Source organism: Anthonomus grandis, chromosome 1 (assembly GCF_022605725.1).
Source record: "Anthonomus grandis grandis chromosome 1, icAntGran1.3, whole genome shotgun sequence".
Taxonomy (NCBI): domain Eukaryota; kingdom Metazoa; phylum Arthropoda; class Insecta; order Coleoptera; family Curculionidae; genus Anthonomus; species Anthonomus grandis.
Window position 1 is genome coordinate 49,616,239 of NC_065546.1, and position 13,445 is coordinate 49,629,683.

The 13,445-nt window shown below is 28.9% G+C and overlaps 1 protein-coding gene across 1 annotated transcript; it reads right to left on the minus strand.

The window, feature by feature from the left end:
- Window positions 1-260: 260 nt before the first annotated feature.
- On the minus strand, window positions 261-5,246 carry LOC126737048 (uncharacterized). The gene is made up of 2 exons (XM_050441739.1): window positions 4,404-5,246; window positions 261-485 (listed from the first exon to the last, which is right to left on the minus strand). Exon 1 carries the CDS (start codon window positions 5,143-5,145, stop codon window positions 4,453-4,455), a length of 693 nt encoding a protein of 230 aa, XP_050297696.1. The 5' UTR covers window positions 5,146-5,246; the 3' UTR covers window positions 261-485; window positions 4,404-4,452.
- Between the last annotated feature and the right edge of the window lie 8,199 nt (window positions 5,247-13,445).

Sequence of the window (13,445 nt, forward strand, 5' to 3'; positions counted from 1 at the left end):
AACTAATGTATACATAAAACCAACCACTTTATATATAGCGTACAATTGATACACTCATCATAATAAATTGATGATTTAAGTTGCGAAAAAAAACGTTTTTTTTACATAACAATAATAAAATTAAAAAAAAAATAGGAAATTATAAAAAAATAGTCGCAACGAATTTATATATAGTATCAAACATAGTCAAAAAAGACAAACAAATCTATATAAAAATACACATTTCCACTACATACATTTTATCAAATTTATTTTAATTTAATAATTTCTATGAAAAAAAAACCAAATTTAATTATTGAAGAAAAAGTTGAAATATATATCTTTAAATAAAAATATTATTCAACAGCTTTAAAATAGCAAATCAGATCCCTTATTCCGGCGCATTCGCCATCTTTTGTTAAAACGCTTTTCTCTCTGAGGACATCATTAATAATGTATGTTGGGGGATATCATACATTAAGGCAACCGATGGTGAATACCTAACCCTAGATAAAAGAAAACTTTTTCAGGTCGTAAACGGAAACTTTGTAGACAATTTTACGGTAGAAATATTCAGGTAAAAAGCTCTTAAAATGTACTTTGTGCGATTAAAGTTGCGCTCGTTACCTTAAATTTATTTAAAATCATTTTCTGATATTTTTTTCAGTTTTAACGCGTTTATGGATACTTAAACCGCAAATTTTTACGGTATTTTCCGCAACAATGAAATGCGTTGGAATTTATTACTTTTTTTTAAACTAAACTAAACATTAAAAAGATGCATAATCTAAATGTATATTATCTAATTTTTTGTTAGTTTATGATTTGCCAACCTTTAAAAACAAGTAGGTAATGTGCTCGTTTAAGAACTACGGCTACTAGTTAAAAACTAGGAAATCATGTCATACATTCCCAAGTAACTCCGACTGAGACGATCTGACGATCAAGAAAAAACCCGTTGATAGGATTACTTTTACTGATTTTTCCATATTTTTTTATTATCAGTTAAGAAAATAATATTTAGTATATAGCAAGAATAACAACTACATTTTTATTTTCTAAATATATTTACTAATAAAAAATACAATTCATAAGGAATGTGAAATGTATAATATACTTAACAGAATTATTAAAGCTTAAGTCAATATTATTTTGGAAGAATAAGTTTTCAAAAGGAGGATATTTATATAAAAAGTTTATCTATAATTTGACTATTACTCTGATATATGGTAAGCCATATAGGGAATATTTAAGACTGCAAGATATATTCTTTATTAAATAGAAGGACATATGCGCATTTATACAGGGTTTCTAAGAGGAGGATTGTAAGTATGGAGATCTCAGTAAAACATCAAAACATTTGGTTTTAGCAGTGGGATCATATAAAGGTCTAAAAAACAATTTATATGTATATCTAATACATAATAAAGTGCGTTTCTTCTTCCTCTTCTTCTGTCTGATTTTTGCCCATTTTCTTTCCCATCTAATAATTTCTTTCTTTAATTCGGTCATTCTTACTTATATGTATATTCATAACTTTTTTTGTATATTGAGTGCTTAGCTTTGTTAAAATGTTAAGAAAATAACTGTACGGAAATCTCTACTTATGAGGGTGTTTGTATTTTTGGAAAAAATAATATCCAATATAAATCATTAAATCTCCGTTCTATATCTTGAGAACTCGATGCTGAGCTATGTACTATAGAAATGAATACTCAAACTTAATTTGTTTGATATACTAGAGGAGGTTTTCTATAGCGCCCGCAAAAAATATAATCGTATAATTATATTAGGCGACTTAAATATAGTCTTTTGCTGTAATCGGGTGTAATAAAATCGGATCTCTCAGATCATTACGATATATATATAATTAAATCTTTATGGTTTTTCCGTCAAGTACAATTAACAATGTTCTTGTAAATTAACAAATAAGTCTGTATAGCATATAAAAAATGTCTTGCTAAACTTAAACTGGTCTAAATACTTCTACTCTAGTGGCAGACAAAATTTTTAGTAAAAACCTGCAATTTTAAATTAGCAAATATTTACCTTTAATGACTACTTATTGTAAAGGTGATAAACCACCGATTAAGTGGTATAATGACTTACTTAAAGAAATGAGGTTACAAATGCAAGCTGTGAAACGTATTGTCAATACCTCTGATGATCCTTACTATAAAATTTACTACAAAGCACTGCGACAAAATTATAAAAAGCTATAAATGCTTCCAAAAATTCAGCATATAGTAAATATGTCAACAGTTCAAAAGACAAACATGGAAAGTAATCAACTACGAACGAAACCTGACCTGTGGATCGTACAATTTATTAGATATTGCAGCTTCTTACTTTAATAATTATTCTTTAACAGTAGCCTTAAAAATAATGCAAGACCTGGTCATTGACAAAAGTTTACAGAATAAAATTATCGAAAAAATTAATTTTTATCAAAAAGCGTTTGTGTTTTTACCGATCGATGAACAAGTTTGGAATGCCAATATCTCACTTAAAAATTCATTATCCTATGATATCTACGATATGACTAGTATAATCCTTAAAAATACTGCTAACGCAATTATACACCCCCTTACACAATTATTTAATACCTGTGTAGACGAGGCTTTAGAGTAGAGAAAGTTTCTAGATTTTTTTAAGTTGTCCAGGGTAATTCTTGTTTTTAAAAAAGGTGACCTAGATTTGGTGTCGGACTATTGGTCTATATTCATAGTACCAATCTTAAGTAAGATCTTGGAAATCCTAGTAAAAATAGAATATCCGATTTAAAAAAAAAAATTATTTACTCGATACATATATAGTCACAGTTTGGTTTTTGTAAATGCCGTTCTACAATCCAGGCAGTAAGTATAAATATGGATGATATAGTCGAGGGCCTTGAGGAGGGTGAGCATGTAAACTTAATGGGTGAAATGCATAAAAAGTAGTATATGCTAATGCTTCAAGTATGTACTATATTTCTAAAGTTTATACTACACTAATGAAGCATTTACTACTCTCTGTGGCATATACTACTATGTACGCGATACATAGAAGAAGGTGCTATGCTTTGGAAGTATCTACTAGTTATAGTAGTATTTACTACAGTTTAAATGAAGTTGGTGTTTGACAAACTTCGGCCCCAGCAATCAAAGTGTTTTAGTAAAAAATGGCAGTTTTTATGGATGTGCATCGTCAAAAAGTATACAAACAAAGATATAATACAATAATGACGATTTATATTGAAAATTTAGGTAATTACCATAAATTTAATAGATTTTTTTATCCCAATCATCTAATCACGCTTTGGTATTTTAGATTTAACAGAGGAAATGTAGAGTGGCTTGAACAATATTTTCTCCAAGATAATAATGAACCAGGGGAAACAAACGGGGTGGAGCCCTGGCACCGACTCGGAAAATCGAGGTTTTTTTGAGAAGTTTAGGTGTTTCTAGTAAATTAACTTTGTAATTTGAAAAATGTAAATAACTTTTCTTACAGGAGATCCTGGATTTGTGGGCAAGAAGTTGGTGTTGGGTTGGGTTGGGTTGGGTTGGGTTGGGTTGGGTTGGGTCAAAGCACTGTTTCCAGAACCTTAGCCACGGTATCTAAAGCAATTTATTCAAAAAGAAACAATTGGATAAAGTTCCCTAACACTAACGAATTGCTTAGTTGCTATTAATGAGGGAGCACGTGGTGAGCGAATGCCTAGGGTTATAGGTGTTATTGACTGTACCCATGTAAAAATAACAAAACCATCTATTCACGGTGATGAATACGTGAACAGAAAAGGGGTATGCTCAATTAATGTTCAAGCTACTTGTAATGCCCGAGAAATGTTTACAAGTGTGGATACATCTTTACCAGGCTCCGTACACGATAGTCGAATTTGGCGAAACTCCATAGTGCATGGAATTATGTATAATAATGTGCACGAAGCAGCTTTATTAGGTGATAAAGGATATGGTGTTGCCCCGTGGTTATTAAAACCATATAAAAATTCAACTACACCAATGCAAGAAAATTATAATTTAATCCATGCAAAGGAACGATGTGTCATAGAGCGCTGCTTTAGTCAGTTAAAATGGCGTTTTCCAATGCTCCAGTATACTTTTCGCCTAAAAACTGAAAACATTCCGGAACATATTGTGAATGCATTTGTACTTCACAATATAGCTAAATATCTACAAGATCCATACCATGATTTTGATCGAATTAATATGGAAGTTCAGCATCCCAATGAACTAATGCCAGAGCCTAATAATTTAAGTTATTATTATTACTATGATAATTATATACCAAATAAGTAACTTATGAAATGTTCAATAATAAACTAAGTATAAAAAAGTATCAACTAAATAAACTAATTATTTCAATTTTAAGTTTGTGACAAAATATTAAACTATAAAAGAAATAAATGGATACTACACCTCATATTATATTTAAATTATGGGTTCATACGTAGATTTTATATTCCTGTTAATAATCCAACATGTCCCGCCTAATTAAATGGTCAACTAACTGCCCACCAGCTTTGGCAAAATTTACCAATGCAATCGCGGCCCGTTCCTGAGCTTCGGCTGAAGACTGTTGAGCTCGAGAAGCAGAAATTTGGGATTCGGCTGCTTCAATTTTTTTTTGTAGACAGGTGTTTTGTAGTTGAATAAGTGTCTCCTCCTTATCAGCTGCTTTAGAACCTTTAGGTGTCATGACTTTAACTTGCTTGGAGCCAGATTTAGAACTGAGGAAGTTATCTTCACTGTTTTGGAAGGAAACATCAATCTCATTGCTTACACCGGCCTGACATGCACCTGGTACTCTGTGTAGAACTGGGTTTTCTCCTACATTCCATAAGTCGTAGAATTTTTTTTGCCATTCCGTCAGCACAATTCTTTTATTTCCACTTTTTTTCAAGTCAACTATTTTCTTAACCTTTGTTTTCATGTTTTTAAACTTTTTCAAAATTTGTTTTGTGTCTAGGTTTTTTCCCATTATTTTATTAAAACCAGTTGTTAATTTTTTTAGTGCATCTTCTTTTTCGTTTTTAATTTTTGGTGTCATCTTTTTATCAAATAAAATTTGATAACTTTCAAGTAGAGTAACAAATAATACTTGTTTGTTTTTATCTTGTCCTAGCTCTTTTGTTGCATCGGAATCTGGAGAATCACTCATAGTTAAACCAGTATTATAATCACTGAACTTTAAAAAGTTTGAATCCGAACCGAATTACACGAACATCCTTAATACTAATAGACGCACTGATAGAAAAACGAGTTTTGACAAGTGTCTTGTCAATTTTGAGAACTTTGACACGCGCTTACTGCGACACTAGTAGATACTTTTCTCTTAAGTAGTAGGTACTTCTGTTGGGCCGTACAGTGTAGTATTTACTTCATAGGCAAAGTAGATATTTTTATGTAAAAGCAAATGCTACAAAGTAAATACTTTTTAGCGAAGCATTAGCATCTACTACTTTTTATGCATTCCACCCAATGTTATATGATCTCTCCAATGCCTTCGACTGTGTCTTCCATAGTCTTCTTATAGAAAAACTTAATAGATATGGCATTAGAGCATTTCCCTTCATATTTTGTTTAGGTTCGGTCCTGGGAACCCTGCTGTTTTTCATATATATAAATGATTTATTCAAATTTCTAGCACCTAATAAGCGTAAAGCATTTATAGATGACAATTTAATTTCGTGCAAAACAAAAATAATAATTTGCTAAAAAATTTAGGCTGCCAAGCCATGGAGAACGCAGAAAAAAAATTTACTTAAAACTGTCTTAAAAAAAAAACGTGAGAAAATGCAAAACATGATTTTTTCAAGCAAACCGAACTTCTAATATATGTATTCCTGAATACAGAAGTGTCAAACTATTGGGCATCACACTGAACAGTAACCTTAGCTGGATACTTCACATAGATACACTAAGAAAAAACTTTCTTCACTGGTGTACCCAATTCATAAACTAAAATTTATTATTAACAATAAATCCCTAATGGATTCATATTACTCCCTATTTTACTCACATATTTCATATGGCGTTGCGCTATGGGGAAACTCTACCTATTCAATTGACATTTTTTGCTTACAGAAAAAAGTAGTTAGGGTTATCTCTAATATTGGCTACAAAGACGGTAGACCTTACTTTATTAAACTTAAAATACTAACACTGCTGGCTTTCTAAATACCCTATCAGCTATTCTCATAATAAGTTTCTACTCGTACATATAGCAAACACATAGGCAACATGTCAAAGGCAAATCCTGAGGAAGTACACAGATAACGTTGTTTTCACAAACGCTGTCGTTTCACTCAGTGTTAATTTAATTGTTTTCTGCTTCGGTCGGGTTGTGTCGCAATAACACACACCGCGATAAGTCCTTTGTACCCAAACCTCTATTATGAGCTTATATTGACTTCTCTAAAGTGACTGGAGCTTGTTTAGTTTGTATACTCCACTCGTTCCTATCTCCAAGAGGTAAATCTCTCCTATTACCATTTAAATGCGTATTTAAATTCGCTTCAAAACATTATATACTATGATGGCAAGGAATTAGATAACCGACTATACCTTCAACAATAGAATCCTGCCCAGATGAAGTTAATTAGTATTATGCGCTCGTTGTTTTTCGTTCAATTTAAATGGTAATTTTTTAAGATTAAATGCTTATCCATAGGAATATTTACATTCCGAGAGTATTCCTAAGTGGAATTAAAAATGGACTCAATTTAATACCAGGTTTATTTGACTTAGAGAAGTAATTCAAACATTTTCTTAGCTTAAGCAAATTTAATTTTAATTTTTACTTACGTAATCCATAAAGTACTATTTCAACCTTTAGTTTAAGATTTATTTTCACCCTTTTAAACCTAGAAATTCGTTTTCTTCTTATATATTACTTAATCAAGTTAAAAGCGTAATAGTCTTTAAATGTATGCAAACAAATCGAAATCCTGAAAAAAATTATAATTTAAACAATTAATTATATTTCTGAAATAGATTAAAAAAATTCTTTAAAAGCGAAAATAAAATAATAAATGACTTAAATACTTAAAGGATAGGCAAAATTACCCTACCCCAAAGAACATATTTTTTTTTCAATAAGATCTGATAATTGTATATCTTAAATTCCTAAAATAAAATAATAATCTACTTAAAATACTTTATAATGTAAAATTTATAAAAAATATAAAAATGCCAAAATAAACGAAAAGTTATTTTAAGTGCACAAGAGGCATGGCAAGTTAAATAAAAAAAGTTGTCAAATATCCTAAAAAAATTAATAATTATAATTTTAAATCTCTAAAAGATATAAAAGTTTTGCGTACGATTCTTGGAATAAAATAGAATATTACTAGAAAATTTCTGGAAGACATATAAAAATAACTTAAAAATCCTAAAAAATATAGCAAATTTCGCCAATTAACTGAAATAAAATATGACATGGAAGAGTACAAGACATTAAAAGTTATTTTAAATATTTGTAAAGCAAAAGAGTTACTTAATCTAATAGCAATAAAAGAATTACCTCAATTACTTGAGGTCTATGCAAATTTTATACAAAAACCCGAAAAATATTAACAAATATTTTAACTTTATGGAAGCTAGAAAAATAACATTATGTGCCTCGAATAAAACGAGATTTTTAAAAGGCATGAAAAATTAATGATAATGCCTAAACGATAAAAAAAATACGTTGCAAGGCACGGAAAATTATTTTAACTTGGGAACTTAGATGTTTCATTAAATACCTGGGATAAACTACAAAAATTTCAAATACCTAACATTAACAAAAATATTTTAAAGTTTGTGAAGATATAAAATTTACCTAAATTGTCTTCAATAAAATAAACGATAACTTTAAATTCTTTAAAAAAATGTCTATAATAGATGCCTAAAGCCATGAAAAATTATTTATGTGTTAAATATAAAAAAAATAACTGCGAAAAGCGGCAAGGGATTAAAAATTCTTGAACAATAACAAATTATATCGAATACAACTTATTTCAAATAAAAACTCAAACATTTCAACATCTTTAATACCCGAAATAAAATTAAAGTAAGAAATTTCAATTATCTTAATGAGATACTCAAACTTGTTGAAAACCTGAAAATATTAAGGATAATTTCAAATTTCTGGAAGATAAGAGTTATGCAAAACGGCTCGAATAAGACATTATCGAACGTGATAAAATATTATATCTAATATATAAAATAAATTAAACACTTAATTTAGGCACCTTTTAAAAATTTGAGATAAGGTTTAAAAAGAAATGTTTCGGGTATATGCAAAAACCTAAAAAACGTATAAAAATATTTCAAATATCTATTAAATATAAATAGATCAAATACAATACATACATCAAAAATAAACGGGGATAAAATTATCTTATAAACCGGTGCGACAACTAATTTCAAATGTTAGATACTAAAACACAAAATTACTTAAAATGTCCTTTATAAGTCTAAAAGATATATACGTCATTTTCTTTCAAATTATTAAAAGTTGAAAATATACTTTAAAAACCCAATTAGTTCTAAATGATTAATTTGGGATGTCGTGTTGTAAAATGAAGGAGTGAATATTGAATTTAAATATGCAGCATTCTAGAGTAAGTTTACCAAATATTTATTTATTTTAAATTATTGTTAATAATTATTCAGCACCATAATATACTCACTGGCATAAGAAGTGTTACACACAGAAGGAATAATTTATTTAATTTGTTTTATCGGCAACATAATGACTATATTAGGATGCTTAATGCTATGGTAACAACGCAATGTTTTATCTTTGTTTTTGTTTATCACTTTTAAAATTTCATCTTTTTGTTTTTGTGGAGAAAGCATTTTCTTAAAGCTGACTAAGAAGTCTAAAATTATTTTCAAGCGTCTAAAAGACATAAAAAATTACATTGAAAAGCACGAAAAATGATTTTACATTCTTAGAAGATAAAAAACTGATTAAATATCTGAAATAAAACAAAACGGTATTTATAACGCCTGTTAAAAGCTTGCATACTTCGACTATATATAAATTTGCGACTATATGAAAATTTTTTCATATTCCCGGAAGATATAAAAATTACGTAAAATAAACCCACCCCGAACAAAATTTAAAAAAATATTTAAATGCCCGCAATCGTTTTAAACAACCTAAAAGGCATAAAAAATTATATAAGTTGCTTGAATAAGATAAAATATTATATAAAATTTCTGTAATAAAAAGAAAAAAAAAATTAAAAAGAAAAAAAAAAGAAAAATCTGAAAAGTATAATTAAATGTTTGAAATTTCTCGAACATTTAATAAATAGATTTCTAAAGTAGATAAAATACCAAATATAAAAATTTAGTAACCTGGATGATAACTAATTTAAAATTCTTGGAATAAAACTAAACAATTAAAAACTATATTAATATTATATTTAAAACTCAACATACAGTGTTTTAGAGAATTTGTTAATAGTAATGGTTGTTTATAAGCATATAAAATTAAAAATCACCTTTTTAAAAGTTGCCTAATTATTAAGAAATTTACTTTGCCTTATTAGGATTTTTTAAAATCTTTATGAAATTAAATGGGTATCGTTTTTAACAAAAGTTATTCAAAGTTCTCCCCATTTGATTGATGATTGTCTGTTAAATCCTGCTCGGCAAATTCTGGTGTCTACGAATTAAATCACAAGAATTTTGAACGACCTCTTGAAGTTCTTCCCTGTATTTACATCTCTATCATGATATACTTACCCTTTCGAAGTCAGAGGAAAAAATCGCAAGGCGCTAAATCTGGCGAGCGAGGAGGCCAAGAAATGGATCCATTGCACCCTATCCGTCTATTCGGAAAATCATTAGATATTTATGCACTTCATTAACTTTTCGTCTAAAATCTAGTGGAACCTCATGATGTAGAAACTATATTTTCTGTCTTACATTTAGAGGATCATGGTCTTATAATTGTGGCAAATTCTGTTAAAGAAAATCTAAATAAATTTGTCAAAGCATGATTTTTATGTATGAAAATGTGTACTCCGTCACGTGTAAATGCAGACTCGTCTGTACACAAAATAATTTGGTAAAGTCATGATTTCTGCCAAACCACTGGCAAGATTGTTGTAACGCTTAGACCCATTTATAATGATAAGGATAACACTATTCTTATCGTATTATCTTCTACAATTTACTATGAAAAACATTAACTTGAGCTGCTTTGGCTCTAGTACTCATAACAACCAATTTACCAAAATGCGTGTGCTGGATGATTCCTTAAATGAAACCTTTTTTTTAAGTATTTTACTCTTTCTTTTATTATTTTTTTATATATAAGCTCTTTTTGTCGAAGCTTACAAGCAATTAAAATAAATGACCTTTGAACACGCTCTATATTTAGTAAAATTTAAATAATGGACTTTAAATTACACTTTATTAATTTTTTAATAAATTAAAAAAAGTGGGCTATTTTGTAAATGTTACAAAATAAAAAGAAAATGTTAGCAATTATAATGAAATGATTAACTGGGTTAATGTTGTTTTTAATAAAATTAATATTTTTACGTGTGTGGCTATTTAAGATTTGTTCTTTTTTCTAGCCATTAGTTTTTCCCATCGCTTTAATATTTTCCTAATTTACAAGCAATTAAAATACTCATAAATTTCATTTTTTAAACTCCGATTATCTAGATGTCATTTTAAACGCAATTGGATTAAAACTGTAGATTTTCATGATTAAATGAGTCATTACTGCAATCGACCCTCAATAACTTCGCTACTTTCACCAACTTCGGCGAGAATTCGAATTAAACCAACCAGTTCGTTTTGAGGCGATACGCGAAAATCCAATTAAATTTTGAACCTTTCGTTTAAAAATGTTATTTTCAATGACTTGTTGTATTGGATAATATTGGAAAGAGCATCAGACTGGAAAACTAAATTAAAAAAGTATTTAAATTTATTTAATCGTGCAATGAAAAATGTTCACGATGAGATATTTCAAAAATAATTTTTCAAATTATAGGGTTAGTGTACGATGATGATAGGGAAGATTGGGCCATAGTAAGAATAAAGTTATTTATTTTTAATTTATTATGGAGAAAATCTATTACTATTGGTTTATTAAAATAAGTTTTCTTCTCAGCTGAATCAATCAGGAGACTTAGTAAGAGTGTATTTATATTAAAAATCCTAAATGTAAAGTCCAAATAGAATTACTACTTATTAATTTCACGTAAGCAATTGGTCATGTATCTAAATTTAGCAGTTAAAGAACGACTCTATAAGAAAATTTGATTCTCTTAAACACCTCATCCAGAGTGCGTGCTAGCTTTTTAAATATTTTAAGGCTCACTATTTTAAGAGATGCTATTTTCTCAGATGTATCTTACTTAACTCAGGATTATAAATCAAGCAATGTAGGAATGCTTGGTTGCATTATGGCATACAGTAGACTACAGTTTATCTGGCAATGCATAAACATCCCAAATATTAATGAAAAAAGAATTTCCTTGGGGTATTTGGTAAGTGTATGGTAATTTTTGATAATTTATAATTTACGGCCTCTTTAAAGTAGCCCAGGAGCTTCTAGCAAATGTCAGTATTTGATCATTTTATCTACTTTCCTTCTACTCCATGACAGTAATCCTTTTGAATATAAATGTATTTTTTTAATAAAATAGGGGTCTTTTTAAGGATGTCAAAATGAAATAAAAGAGTTACGTGCAAGGTTTTAATAAAAATATTTTTCTACTTGAAAAGTTTCATATATGCCATTCTGTATTAAATATAAAATCATTAAAATGTCCGCCGAGTTGTCCTCACATCATGGTAAGTTTGTATAATAGCCATCTTGCTTAGAATAATTGACAGAAAGTTATTGTAGACAGAAATGAGATTGTTGACATTGACTGATGAAACCTCATTTGTCAAATATTTTTTAATGTCTGATGTATGCATACAGCTTTTATAAGAGCAGTACACCTGAAATATTAAAAAGGGTTTTAAATTCGACAGTTAGATGGCGTTTTTTGTGTTTGGAGAATAATGGTGATTTGTTTGAAAATTATAAGCTATATTAGTTTTTTTTTTGGTTTCTAGTAAGTAGTTCCTAACTAATTTATTTAATTAACTAACATTTGACGTAACAACGTATATGAATAAAGTTTTTAAATCATTAATAACCTGATTTTAATTTAATGTTTTGAAACAAGAGTAATAACAGCCGACTACTTCATACTCGGCGCCATCATTTCACCGCATGTTACACCTAATCATTAGGAACTTATTAAAAACCCATTTTTTCCAATTTAAAGAATATATTTACAGAATCATATTGTATTATACATCGTTGTATTCCAAATAGAATATACGCGCCATATAAAAGTATAAAGCTGATGACTCCGAAACGCAAAGTCGTACGGAAAATCTCTCAACGGTGTTTTGTAAAGCTTAAATAGTGGCCATAAGAAAGTGTCTTTTGTTTATATATCTCTTTATATAACGTCAGAAACAAATAAAAACGAAATCGGTAAATTATGGTTTTTTAGGCATATTTCCGGAACTACTCAGAATTTTAAAACTTTCTAAACGGCAGCTCAAAAATTGTTAGTTTAAAACATTAAGCTTAAAAATGTACAACTTTTCTCTAATATCACTGTTTTCGTATCGCCTTTATTTTTCAAGATCCCCATGATGGACATTTTTATAATGGACACATTGAATAATAATAAGGATATACTTGTTTGCGATTTTAACTTTGATTACCATCATCATAAAATAAAAAATATATTTTTTTAAAATGGTTTTACACAAATTGCAGAAACACTTACCAGAACAGTTCCTACAAGCATGAAAAGTATGACAGACATCTGGCACACAGGGAACATCTAATATTTAAAATTAGTGGCCACTTAATCTTGTCTACTTTTCTCAATCAGCAAAATTAGCAAACTATCAGAACCGTTAAAGATCTCTTAAAAACCTCAACTGACATTAACTACAAGAAAAACTTCTTGCTATCAATTAAAGATATCAATTTGTTGCAATAAAGGGATTTAAATCTACAAAATATGTTGTTAAATCTGGGGTTTCTCAATGCTAAAATTCAGATCGTTTATTGAAAATAAAAAGGTCTAAAGTCTACTGTCGGGTTTTTATTCTTTCTGATTCTTAAGAATTACAAGGTAAATAATTAGACCTAGTGAACGGGTAGTACCAAGCAATGTTAGATGACTTGGATTCATAATAAACTGCACAAATTTAAAAGCAACAAACATAATTCTTTTGTAAAATCAAAGTTGAAATACTGTATAATCGTTTGGTACCAAATTTTCCAAACCTATATTCTGTATAACTAATACAAAGAAAAATGGTTAAGTATTTGGCATTTAAACAGGATGGACTATAGCCATCAAGAGCAACTTCCCAGGTTCTTCTTTATTTAGGTCAATATGATTGGCTTGGATAATCAAAAAA